Here is a 13,275-nt window from a genome sequence, read left to right on the forward strand (position 1 = left end):
AATCCGTCACAATACTGGTTTGGGATGTCGATGGTCTTGATGCAGGACTATAATGCCAGTGAGGGGCGAGGTGGATATAGAGCAACAATCTGGAAGGTCAACATCAGACAGCGGTAATATATGGCAAACTCAAACGTACCATCGTTCCCCTAAAGTGTCCCCACCCAACTACCTCCGAATACTTGTTGCTTGTGTAGCGAGAACTTGACTCTTGACAACCGACTTGATCGAAAAGCATCTTGAAGTGCTTGAGGAAAGCTTCAGCTTGCATGCTTGAGGGTATGTTAACCTTGCTGGTCGCAGCAACTTGAGGGAGTAGGGCATTTGAAGGCTTGATGAATGATTGAGGGTGGGGAGCAAGCTGACGGCCGAAGCTGGGAGCATTGCGAGCTGTTGCTGGGATGGGAGAGGTGAAGCAGGAAGCGGCACACGGACACGCCGCGCAAGGAACGGAGCACAGGAGAGTCGCGAGGCGGCGAGCGGGGCCCGGCCACCGTCGTGGCAGTTGTCATAGCCCGTGCGGGAGTGGAGGCGACGAGAGGGAGGCGCAGGGAAGGGGGGAAGTGGTGGGAGGAAACAACCAATGTGGCTTGCGGACGTGGAAGATCAAGCACGCAATATCACATCATATGTGATCACGCGTGCTGATCATGGACTTGGCGCAATTCTGGTGCCAGAACGGTGATTCTGGGGAAATTTTTGATTCTGGAAACTCTGGGCCCAGTGCCCCAGCTCTCCAGCTCGCCCAGTGCCCCCAGCCCATTTTTATTTTCCTGATGTGTGGCAGTCGCGAGACGCATCGTAGAGTTCTTTTCGTTGGGTGGGTGATAGGGTTCGTGGGACGGGGGCAAAGAGTTTAAGAGCCAAAAGAGAACGCACAAGTCCCGCGTGCGTCGAAAGCCTTATATACCCCGCGCGACCCTGAGCTGTTACCCGAGCAACAGGCCACAGCGTTGACGTAGCATGGAAGAGACTTTCCCTGAGCGTGTACGCCGCGGGCCCCCATTTGTAAGGTGGACCGTTCGTGATCTTGGGAGAGCGCGAAACGGCGTCTGCGGAAGCCGGTGGCTTTACCCCACATGCGAAAGTGCGTGATACTTAGCCTGCCGCCGGTGCCTCTCCGGCCAGCGTTCTGCAAGGGTTGCGGCTGTCTTCGCAGGCATCCCGATTCCCGACCGTGACCAAACTTGAAGCACCCGTGTGCAGAGGCAGCCAGTCCGTTTATCGTCGTCCGCGTCCAGTGCCTGCAACACGAAGCTATAAATAATCAGCCCATCGCTATTTTAGCCCTGGCACACACATCTCCCTCTGCGGTTCTCCGTTCCCACACTACTCCCCTCGATCGAGCACGGGTGGGAAAAGGAAGGGAGCAGAGCCCAAACGCCTCGCACATAAACGCCTCGACGACACGCGCGGTCGCACGCTGCACAGTCGACGTCAGTGGTTATCGACAATTGAGTCCAAGAACTTGAATTCTGGCTCGCTCCACGGACCCAGGCGAGGGGACAACTGGCGGCCATGGCTGGGACATGGCTGGGACGCTGGACAGTGGACACAGCTGCGCAAAGGGGAACGGATTCCCGGAAATTAAACGGTCGCAGCGTGCACCATGTCGACGCTGGCGGATCTAAACGGACAGTCAGCGCACTGGACAAGTGCATCAGGAAAAACCTCCTTTGGGAAATTTCTGGAAATTACCTTGCCCAAAGGTAAGCAGGAGGTAAATTGGAAGAATTTAGGGTAATTCTGGTAATTCTAGGTAAAATCAGGCCAATTACCGTCAATTTGTATAGATTTAGAAAAGTGTAGCATATATATGACGATCTGACTGGGTATTAACAAAAAAAGTTGGGCACCTTTCCAGCACATTGCTTGATGACCACTCTACTGGTGCCACTGGGCCAAACTTTGGAAGTAACTGCACACTGCGTCGTATGCTGGCAACAGGAACAATAGTAGCCAGACGCTCTCCATCCTTCATAACTCGCTGTACCTTGTACATGAGATGATGTGGTTCTGGTTGAGAGGTGAAAGCTGAGAACCATTGGATATATGCCAAATGTGTGGGGGGTTTGATTCCAGATGGGAATAATGCAGCAACAATATTGGTGGGAAGGCTGAAAATAACACGGACTTGTCCAATACGATAGCCTGCGCATAGGTGAGTAGAATAATTTTTTTGAGTAGATTCTTACCTTGAGTACCAGTAATCCCTCCAGTGCCATCATTAACAAGAACAGTGTCAAAGCGGCCCGGAATGGGACCAGAAGGCCCCTGTCGGCTTGGTTCAACATGAACCGAGTCAACAATGGTGTTGATATCATTTGCCGAGGTGTATGGATCGGGTGTCGTGAATTTAATTCGATGAAAGATAGGAAGTTGGTTGAAAGGAAGAGTGTAATGGCGAGCGCGGGCGGTGATTTCGTGTTGAGTCAGTGCTGGATATGAATGACGGACCACAAACTGTGATAACGCTTCACGGAATAATGTGGCACCATACGTCTCGACCAAGGTTTGAATGCGAGCAGCCTTGATAGTTGGGTTCTTGGCCATCAATAATTTTCGCTCGTAAATCACTCCGGGGTGGAGTTTGACTAGAGGCGGAGGAGCAGGACAACCATCAATTTTCCACTGAATAAACTTGGCATGCTGAACAACTTTTTCCTTTCGCTCGAGCCAGAGTGTCATCTGTGGGAATTCGTCTTTGAAGTTTGTTGACCGGTAGGCATCTTTGGCAAGGTCGATATGCAGTCGTTCAGTGTATTCCGTATTTGTGTTATCGGTCGTGCCAAAGAGACGAATGAATGCGGTGTAATGCGTAGTGCTGTGTAGTTTAGGAAGATTAAAGTTCGAACGCACACCAAGGTCGACAAAGATTTGCTTGTTCTCGTGGAACGTCTGTAATGCATCATCCATGAGTCCCAGAGTTTCATCAGTGTGCATCGGATATTGAGCGAGATATACAAAATCCAAAAGGCCCCGGACAGCCGATAGAAGACGCGCAGAAGAAAGCCCATTAGGTAGTCGGATGTTAATAATGATCCCCAGAAGAAACCGAGAAATCTGGTCATGCTCTCGGCCAGTAACTCGTGACAAGCCGGAGATTCCCTTCATAAACAGCCGCATGTTATGGTTTGGAGGAAGGCGTCGACATCTGGCATCAATTTCGTCCTCGCCACAGCATGCTAAGACCCAGTTGATCAAGTGTTTGACCACACCCTGATAGAGTTGATGAAGAACGTCGGGTGTAATTGCACGGAAAATGTTCGTATACGGCAAATCTTCCCAAAATGGATGATAAATCGGCTTAATGCCAGCCTCCGTACACGCCTTTTTGAATTCTGCTGGCTCCTCGTCGACTAGCGACAGCGCTGACAAAACCGCATCAAGATCCCGGAGCGGAAAGGATGCTAACTCGCCCAGTTGATTTGCCTCCACCTCACAGGTGCCACACTCTCCTGTCTTGACCCCAGTCACAAGGACCTGCTCTGGATAGTCCCCAACGAAGGCAGCAAAGATTGGGTGGCCACGACGGACAACACCATCTCCACTTGCCATCTCGATACCCGTTTTCCCCGCAACTGACAATGGCGAGACAATATACTTCATTGCGGCATGAAAGACGTTGGCGATAACACGACGCCGTGAAGCTTTATTTGTAATATGCTTCATTTTAGATGTTGGCAGGTAGCCGAGTAGGATATAAGCTTGCCGAGAGGGCTTGCGACGAATTTCTTTGGGAATATTTCCGATAGTCAGGTACACGGGATATGCGGTCTTGTTGCCAAACGGTGTCAATTGTGTTTTGTCAGAGGAGATGATAATGGGAATGATCGTTGCGCCGGGATTCTCCTTCTCTACCGCCTCCTGAGAAATGTCAAAAGCAAGTCATGACTCAGAATAGCCGCCTACCTGTGTTGCCCACCACCACTTCCCAGTATTCATGTTGTGGTACATTCGAATTGTCCGGTCTTTGTCGATATAATGACGCTCGGGGAGAACTAGCAAATGTGGTGCAAAGTTAGAGTCTCCATAAAGGGCACGAATACAATCGAGTATGTTGCGGGAATATAGATCGAAGACCTCGCCATCAACAAGGATTTCACTGCGTTCAAATACAGGTCGGCCAGCCTGAGGGAGTTGTTTGTCAATGATAGTATTGAGCTGGGCCGAAGTACCATACGACAAACCAAGCGACTCACGGACCTGTGTAGCCATGTAAGATATCCAGCCAGAGTACTTCGCCATATTCACGTACGCCGTCGATCTTGAGCAGATCGGTGAATGCAGTTGACCCTGACCCTCGCATCTTTGCCCACTGTGCAATCTCCCAATCCATTTTGGATGCAAATGGTGCATATGGGTTATCCGTCGCACCATCCACATCTAAGCGTCGACCGTAAGACTCCTCGCTCGTGTCCCCTCGCTCCCGACGGATAGGCTTCCCAGCAACACTGCTGGGATAACGGTCGACAACAGGCTGACCGTGAAAACGGTCTTCGATTTGCTTTCGTATAACGGGGGAGGGTGCAGGCAGATTAGCGGATTCCTTGTTGTCTTCGACTGGGGCACGATGAAGAAGCGGTCGCGGTGGCTCGTAGCCGCATTCGAGTTCCGCATTTGCGTCTGCCTCCATTTCCTCCTCCTCCTCCCCTGCATGCGCAACCATCTGCTCATCATGATCAAGCCCAGAGTCATCGCCATTCATCGCAAAATCCTCCGCCGTGTAATCAGTTCCAAAGAAGTCGCCAGTGAACACCCCAGTAGGCAGATCCAGGTCACCCGCTGAGTATCACCGTACTGTGATAACATCTCGACATCAGTATCCGAAGTGGTGTCGAGCGTGGCAGTCGTCGCGCGAGCGCTTTCGTCAGCAGCGTCTTGGAGCGCACGGAGGTAGATGGCATGGCAAGACGGTTGTTTTGTGCGGCTGATATGGCTTGTGTAGCCACTCTTCGAGAACTGTTTGTTGCAACCACTGCATTGAACGGAGACCATAGCTGTAGCGGAGTGAGATTGGATAGATAGTAAAGGTAAGTGTGCTTACGACGCATTCGGATACCATCCGTGTCTGGACCCTGGATGCCAAGAATCGGAGGGAAATCCCCGCAGACGCGCCGTTTTTTTTTAACCCTCTTTCTTTCTCCCCCAATCCTTCACCTACTTTGACTCCCCGCCGCTCTTTAAATTTTCAGCCTCTAGTATTCCCCACCCTCATTCAACCCGGCCATTCTCAATGACTAACCCACCGGTGGACCCAGCAGTCGCGCTGAGCGTCGTCGCAAGCGCGCGCAAGCACGGGCAGCCGCAGACCACCATCTAATTGTCCAGGGCGGTAAGACTTTCCCCCTAGAGCACGGAATTACCTTAACTTTGCTGCAGCCGGCCCTCGAACACGGAAAAAAAGCGACAAGCTTGAAGCTTCAGGTCGTATTTTCTGTCTTGCCTTCACCCTTCAAGTAACACTCCCACAGAAAAGTATCAAGCAGAGTCACGCAAGCGTTCTGCATCCAACGCGAACGACGGCCGTACTCGGACCAAGAAGAGCAAGCCCACGCCGGCCGCGGTTGGCAAGTTGGAGCTGTCCGCCTCGTTTGTTTAAGGCTCACTCCACACAGATAATAAAACGACGTCGAAGTCCGATTCGCAAGCCCCGCCGAGTCGAAAAAAGAACCCCAGTGTCCAGCCCACAAGAGCTCGAGCAAGTCGAAGTGGTGACAACGGTGAGTTGCTGCAGAATACTTGAGTGTCAGCGTAGCGGCGTGACTAACTTGACTTCTGCTTCTAGCTTATCATCCTCCCGACCTCGATGACGCGTTTACAAAGCCGAAGCCTGCAGGTGAGTCGCATTATTGACTCTACTCATTCTTTCGCACACTTACCCTTGGCCAGCTGGCGCAAAAACCGGCCCCAAACTCACCAAATTGGTGCCAGCTCATCGGCTCATTCCCGAACCCGTGTCATCCGAAAAAGATGAGGCCGACTCTGAGCACGTCCACAACGACGGCTCGTCAGAGTCGGAATCAAACTCAGAAGGCCAGGGGGAAGGAGACGAGGAGGGTGACGGAGACGAGGATGGGGAGGAGCTGCTCCGTGGGGTAAGCTAGGCCTTCGTTTTCTGCTGCACTCGCAAACTTACATTCTAGCAGCGCACGCATGTCCGAAGCTCTCAACGGGCAGCAGACGATGATAGGGCTCAAAATCCTGCCCATCTCTTCGACGACGATACAGAGATGGGCTATGAAGTGAGCCATCGTACTTCTCAGTGTTCAATACTAACTTCATTAGGATGCTTTCATACCCATACCCAGCCCTCGCGCTGAACGCCGCAGCGCCTCCTCTGGCAGCAGCATGTCGATGAAATCTCATGCCACTAGTGTCTCTGACACAGATTACGAGGCTTCTGCCACCTACGAGCAAGACAACGAAGAGGAGTACGAGGAAATGGTATGTCTAAACCTCTTATAATTCTGTGCTCATGATATAACTGCAGGATACCAATGTCCAGCCACAAGATGACGATGACCTCGAGGACGATGAGCGCGACGATGAGCGCGACGACGAGTGTGACAAGCACGACTCGGATCCAGGCAGCAAAGAAGACGACGATGAAGATGGTGATGAATTGCCTCACTACAGCAGACATCGGTCTTCGGGCAAGGTCTGTGTGTGTCATCGTGCTTCGATACGGTGCTAACGAAATCTGCACAGGATCGATACATCGACTTTAGAAACCTCCCCACCCTGCGCAGCATCAAGGTATGCTTTTAATTTTTGCTCGCTCATCGTGCTGATTGGATTATAGTCTGTCCGTCGAGCCAACGCTGACAGAGAGGTAATGTTTGTATTTGAGATGATTGTATACTGACGCCCAAATAGGTTCCTCAAGTTTGTCCTCTATCGGCACCATCGTCTGGGCCTCTAGCTTCTAGCCGCGGCCCGCCAACTACCCAGCAAGAACAAGACCACGTCTGGATGAACTACCACCCCAGCACCGTCATTGTATATCCCGCGGTACCGGGGAAGGAGCTAAGGCTCCTCGAGCAGACTGCGGAGTGGTACGCCGTTATAACAAAATGCCACACCAGGATCAAGCTTCGCGTCATCTTTGTGGATTCGTACCCCGTCATCGTCACGCGCCAAGCACTTGCGCTGGAGCTGGTGCTTGAGGTTGCGCCTCTCGTACCAGGAGCGGAACATATCTACAAGCTGGCGAAACGCCATGGCCGTCTTCCTGCAGGCATACCTGAGTTGGTATGTCATTCTATTCCCCTTCAGCTCCGCCCTCTGACGATACAAACTTATTTAGATTGTCGATCGCCTTTCGACAACGCGGTCTGATGTCAAGAAGGACTGCGACAAGACCGAAGTCACTGGCAAGTATGCATATAGCAATCTTCTGGGTGATGCTTTCACCACCCGCATTGCGCTCCTCCAGCACAACGACAATTTTGTTTGTGTGGAGACCAAGGATGCGGAGGTAAGCTTTCATTGAACACAAGAGTCATTGCTTAACACCAATAGGGCCGCTCTTATTTCGACACCCAATGCCCATATACGGGTGTAGCTGTCGTGGCTGGAGGAGTAACGAGAGTAGTGGGACTGGGACTCGTCAAATGGGATTGAGTCCCACTTTGATGGGCCCAGTCCCACTTTGATGGCACCAGTCCCATTGCCACGGCGCCAAGAACGTGTAGCCGAGCGCTATGAAAACAATCAGCATCAAGTAACAATCAAAAAAAGATGAGGGAAGTGCCGCGCAGCGGGCCTCCGTGGCGAACGGCAGCCCGCGGCAGCGTGGGGTCCGGGGTGGACAACCCCGGCCGTCGCGGCCAGCGCCGCAACCGCGTTGATGCGAAATACATTGATCCATCAATCTGAGTGATATGTCGTAACCGAGTCCCACTCCGGGGCCTCGGGAATGGGACTGGGGCCGGGAAAAGTGGGACTCGAGTCCCATTGTCCCAGTCCCAGTCCCACTACTCTCGTATATACTCTCGTGGCTGCCCTCAAAGCCACCGGCTTTTTTACTGGACCGAATTCCTTTGCGGTCAAGTACCCGAATGAGTTCAAGTCAACCAACCCCGCCTATCCCGATCGCAAGGAGATGCCCGATAGCATCGTGGCTTTGGTTGCAACTGCGGTGCGAGTCCTAGTATCTAATGTTATCCTGGTCTAATTGGTCTTCCCAGCTTCGGTGCCTATTAGATGAGCAGCAAAGCGGAACCAAAACATCTATTCGCTTTACGGAGACTGCATATGAGACAGTGTACCGCCATCATCGCAAGGAGCTTAGTCGGAACCGCAAGTCTGCTCCCATTCGGATGTCGAAGATCATGAGCGACATCTACACCGCTGTTGTGGGCAAGGCTGATAGGCAAGCAATTCTATCTATCAATGGACAGTTCTGATTCGTTGTTAGTGATGATGACAGTGATCCTGCTGGTGGCTCCTTCCACCTCAGACCTGGTTGATATCCCTGAGTAGAGTATGAAGTAGTCTATTGGCCTTTCATGTATAATTGTCTCTCTACATTAATTCATTTTAATGCCCTGTAACCATGAGATAATAAGGAACTACAGAGGCAAATAGAGAGCAAATTGAAGGTAATTACCATAAGATTGGGAGTAATTGAGTGGAATTTTGACTAATTATCCAGGGGGCGAGGTAAAATAGGTAATGAGGGTAATTGAAGTAATTAGGTGGAATTCAGTATGATTAGCCCAGATTGTAACACATTTGGTTCAAATTCCATGGGGGGGTTTTCCCTGATGTGTGTCGGTGAGTTTTGAGTACCGATGTGATAACGGATGACTTACCGCACTGCCCCCATTTACAGCCCTGACCACTGGTAGCGTGCGGAGGACGCCACAGCGAGGAGGCTCGGACGCGCCAGAAACACGTCCCTGGTCGCATGAAGGGCGGAGGAAAGCCCTGCCGACGTGTCATACCCGCTGACTCCGCGATCAATTCGTCAACAACCCATAACATAATCCGTCCTCAAAGCCGCGAGTCTGCGCATGAGCGAGGTATCAAGGGATTCCATTATTATTGAAACAATGCAGACGAGTGAGGAATACAAGGGGTAATGGTACAGTAGAGCGCATTAGCATGCAAGACAGGTTGGTAGATAGGGCTACAAGAGTCGTGGATGGAGAGTGAAAGGTCGTATAAAAGATTCGCGTGGTAGTCGTGGATTTGAGTGATTCGACGTTGGGCAAAGGGTTACGCCCGGAAGTTGGGGGAAGAGTCTTTTTGAGGGTTTCCCGGTCAAGTATCGCTTTCTCATGCGCGAATACGAGTGGCCCGGGGCTTGGCCGGAGCGCGGGGGCCCAGCATAACCCCTCCGGTCATAACGCGGGTGACGCCACCCTTGTAGAGGTACGCGGTCGTCGTGCTAGCTGCTGGCTTGGTCGCCGGCTTGAGCGCGGGCTTGGGAGCGGAAACAGGGAGTGCGCAAACGACAGGGACGGTTTTGGGGACGGCGGGCAAAGGGCGCACGCCAGCGAAGGCAGGCAACGCGAAGGGCTTTCCCTTGGGCGAATCGGGGGAGAGGGAGTAGACGGTGGGTGAAGAGGATGCGTCTGACTCCGCGTCAGAATCATCATCAGAGGAGCTCAAGTCGTTGTCGTCGTATGGGGTGGCGAAGAGAGTGGGAATGACGATGGGCCGGCGGCGAAAGGCCATGGACAGCGCGGGCGCCTGGGGCTGGCGCGAAATGCGCACAACACTGCCTTGGGTCTCCTCGCTCCGCACATCGAGCAGTGGGCCAGCACCAATGCGTGCCTTGACAAAGCCTGCGCCGTAGATAACGGTCAGCTCGTCAGCAGCGCCAGCGAGCGCGTGGTACCACACGGGCCACTGGATGGCCGCGCCAATAGCGGCGGCAAGAAGCGGGATGGGCGGTGCAGCGAGGGGTGCGAGGGAAAGGATTCCCGACGCGGAGGGCTGAGACGAGAGTGCAGCGTGGAGGATGGCCTGGGCAGTCGCCACTGACGTGGCAGGAATACCAGCGCCAGAAAGCGGGCGGGTGAGGTAGAAGACAACGTGGGAGATGGCGGACATGGTTATGAAGACTATCGCACGGCGATTCTGGAAGAAGAAACAGTCAGCGAAAACGCAGAGAGCAACCGGGGAGAGCGCACCAAAAACGGGGGCGGGGTCGTGAAGAAAAGAGTCGGTCGTCAACGGCAAAGGGAAGACCGTCCTTCTCCGTCACCCCTCCCTCTTATAGCCACCCGCGGGACAATGGACCCGCGTTCTCTCCTCCTCAATAGCCATTGAGCCAGAAGGGGACGACAATGGCTGGGCTGCCATGACAGTCGCCACGAAGAATGATTGTGCTTATGTCAGCACCCGATTTATTGTCCTCGCCCTTGTTTTCGCGGCGCCCCGCCTTTGGGCTCTTTGTCTTTCGGGCGCGCTCTTTGTTTTCTGGGCCCTTCCCGTCGGGCATGCGTGGGGACTGTCGCCGTTGGCCAGGCGACGAGCACATGCAGCCTGCGCGTGCTTATTGTCCCGCTTTCGAGCTCACTTGGCTGTAGCAACCGCAGCCCTGCAAGGTGTTCAACACAAGAGCACGAGTTCCGCCATCGCATGCAGCATGGGCATGCGAGAACAAGGTTGCAGCACGGTCGGCTGGTCGTTTTGCTCCTTTGAAATCATGAAACGCTGCCCGTCTCCAGAGTCCAGACCCTGCAGATCCTTCAGAGTCCTGATCGTCGCGACCTGTTCTACAGCCCATCGACATCCCATCGATGTACTCAATCGACCGGACAGCAGCGCAGCGGCTCCTGGGCAACGATTCCACAGCGAAAGAACCCCGATGGGCACGAGGACCCGTGCACTGTTTTCTGCGCGGAGGCCGATTAGCAACCGGCATGTTAAAATAGGTTGACGAACACAGCCATCGGGCCCTGCTTGCACGGAGAGGAGCGCGAAAGAGAAGAAGAGGGCGGGGAGCATCACACTGTGAGGCCAATGCATGGGGGATAGGCAGGGGATTCAATGAGAGAGAGGCGTAACGTTGTGCCTTGCTATTTAAAGGAATTCACCGGGAGCCACGTCACCTTGATCTCCGCGGCATCGCAGTATCGTTCTAGGCGCCCAAAGAGCTGCGGAGCAGCATGCTGAGTTGGAACACAGTTCAGAGGTAGTACAAAAGCACACCAATCGCACGCTCCGGATCAAAACGCCTCCGGCTTCGAAACACTCCCATCATACTCCCGGACCATGCCCTCCTCCACAACCGTATGCGTTTTCACATCCGTGCTCCGCGTCCCCGCTGTACGCGTGCCGGCCGTGTCGCCGACCTGCACCTGCCGGCCGAAGCGAATGCTCAGCGGGATCCCGCCCTTCGCAGAGGCGCTGCCCGCGCCGCTGGTGGTGTACGCCCCGTCGCGCAGCTCGATGGCGCGGCCCAGCGCGACGCGGGCGTTAATAAGCGCATTCGCAGCGCCGAGCATCGCGGGGAGCGTGTTCTGGACCGCGAACTGCAGGTTGCGGTCGAGCTGGTGGAGGATCGTGTAGAGGAGCGCCCAAGAGCTGGCAGATGGTCACTATTGGTGGAGCAGATGTAAGTAGACTGACGTGTAGCCGGCAGCACTTTCAACAAAGATGGCGAGGAAGTGCGTCAGCTTGCGGTGCCCGACATGCCCTGTGGTGGCCGCGGCGACTGCGAAGATCTTGTATCCGATACAGGCTATGCCAAATCTCATGAGTATCGTCTGGAGCACCCGTCACCCGTATTCTTACCGGTGCAGTAGACGTTGGTGCTGAACAATCTGTCAGTGAAGGGGAGTCAAGCAGAAATGAACTCACACAAGGATGAAGACCGTGGTGGGAGTGATCCAGGTGTCCAGCGCGATCAAACTAAGCCGAGTCGTTTCCACAATCGTTATTATCAGAGAAACTGGCCTCCGTGATTAGATCTCCTCGGGGCATCAATGAGACGACGTACTGAATAAGCCAAGCACGCAGAGGACCGGCAACGCAATGATGTACGGGTTGCGCCATACAACCCAGAGGCGATATATCTGTGATTTGAGAGTCGTCCTGTCAACAGGATGGAACGGACGCACAATCATCGAATCGCCGATCGTGAGCGAAAGCGCGAGGAAGACGTCCTGCACGGTCTCCGAGATGTCCGCATTCGTGTTGAAGAAGACGTCCGGGGCCGTGCCGCCTTCGAAGAAGATCCAACCGCGGAAGTTGCGGTAGACCGTCATGACCCACGTCTGCTTCCGCTCAGCGAACGGAGACGCTGGGGCGAGAGACGGAGTGGACTTACGATGGTGGAGGTCACAAACAGCGCAATGCTGGCGATGACAATTGAGCGCCTTGGCGAAGCGGCGCGAGAGGGAGGCCCGGGGCCCGTATTCGGTGTACCCGTTGACGAAGAGGTAGATCGACGAGAGGAAGAGGATCAGGTAGGCGCCGTAGATCATCCCGCCGAGCGTCAGCCCCAGCAGGTTGGCGAACGGGACGGAGACGTTCTGAAGCGGCATCGTGTGGTGTGTCAACTGGGAGGGCAGAACGCCGTCGCTCCTTATAAGCGCCACTTTTCCCCGGGGCCGCGCCACGAATAGCACGCGGGCTTGGCAGCTGGTTACGTCGCGAAGTGCGGGGTATGTCGAGCATAGAGAATGCGGGAGGATTCAGATGCATCACTGCCATCAGTCGAGGTGGATGGGAAGGGGTGGCGTGCGAGCAGGCACGGCCGACAAGTGCCCGACGGGCCCCGGATAGGAGGCGGTGGCGAGAGAACGTCCGTTGGCAGGCTGGCACCAGCGAGGTCGTGCATGGGTGTTCGGGACAAGACGCGGTTGATGGGACACGTCATTGGCGCGCGAAAAGATCCGATGATCGGCTGACATCAATCTTGCACCTTTTGTCACAGCCCACGACGACGACCGTCGACCGGACCGTTGGAGGGTGCTCATAGACCACAATCCTCGTTATCTGTTGCGCGCTCGTTTGCTGATCATGGCCACAGTCATTCCTTGGCTGTCAGCGGGGCGGGAGGACGAGCTCGAAAAGAATCGACAGCCTTAACAACTCCTCAAGTGTCAGCTCCTCAGACTTCTCGACACCGTCAAGATATGAATTCAAGTCATTCCATATCATCCATCGCAATATCTTCCGTACAATACGAGGCCTTGTGTTGGAACCTGTCGGCTGAACGCCGGTCGTGAAGAACTTCGCCATGCCAAGAGACGCTGCGCGCTTTGCTCGACTGGCCGCTCGTGGCGAACTCGACACAGGAAGCTGACGCCG

General features: G+C 54.1%; 3 protein-coding genes across 3 annotated transcripts; all 3 read right to left on the reverse strand.

The window, feature by feature from the left end:
* Positions 1-1,587: 1,587 nt before the first annotated feature.
* MIND_01153100 (uncharacterized protein) lies at positions 1,588-4,998 on the reverse strand (the record flags this gene model as incomplete). Its single annotated transcript, XM_037368060.1, has 6 exons — positions 1,588-1,627; positions 1,857-2,151; positions 2,196-3,867; positions 3,913-4,206; positions 4,259-4,717; positions 4,783-4,998. The coding sequence occupies 6 exons, from the start codon at positions 4,996-4,998 to the stop codon at positions 1,588-1,590; spliced, it is 2,976 nt and encodes a 991-aa protein (XP_037214986.1).
* Positions 4,999-9,285: 4,287 nt separating this feature from the next.
* MIND_01153200 (uncharacterized protein) lies at positions 9,286-10,065 on the reverse strand (the record flags this gene model as incomplete). Its single annotated transcript, XM_037368061.1, has 1 exon — positions 9,286-10,065. One exon carries the CDS (start codon positions 10,063-10,065, stop codon positions 9,286-9,288), a length of 780 nt encoding a protein of 259 aa, XP_037214987.1.
* Positions 10,066-11,186: 1,121 nt separating this feature from the next.
* MIND_01153300 (uncharacterized protein) lies at positions 11,187-12,506 on the reverse strand (the record flags this gene model as incomplete). The annotated part of the gene is made up of 8 exons (XM_037368062.1): positions 11,187-11,544; positions 11,590-11,701; positions 11,755-11,774; positions 11,821-11,911; positions 11,960-12,035; positions 12,081-12,236; positions 12,290-12,338; positions 12,388-12,506. 8 exons carry the CDS (start codon positions 12,504-12,506, stop codon positions 11,187-11,189), a joined length of 981 nt encoding a protein of 326 aa, XP_037214988.1.
* Positions 12,507-13,275: the final 769 nt, after the last annotated feature.

The sequence above is a fragment of the Mycena indigotica genome (assembly GCF_014461135.1).
Source record: "Mycena indigotica strain 171206Taipei chromosome Unknown Mind.scaff0011, whole genome shotgun sequence".
NCBI lineage: Eukaryota > Fungi > Basidiomycota > Agaricomycetes > Agaricales > Mycenaceae > Mycena > Mycena indigotica.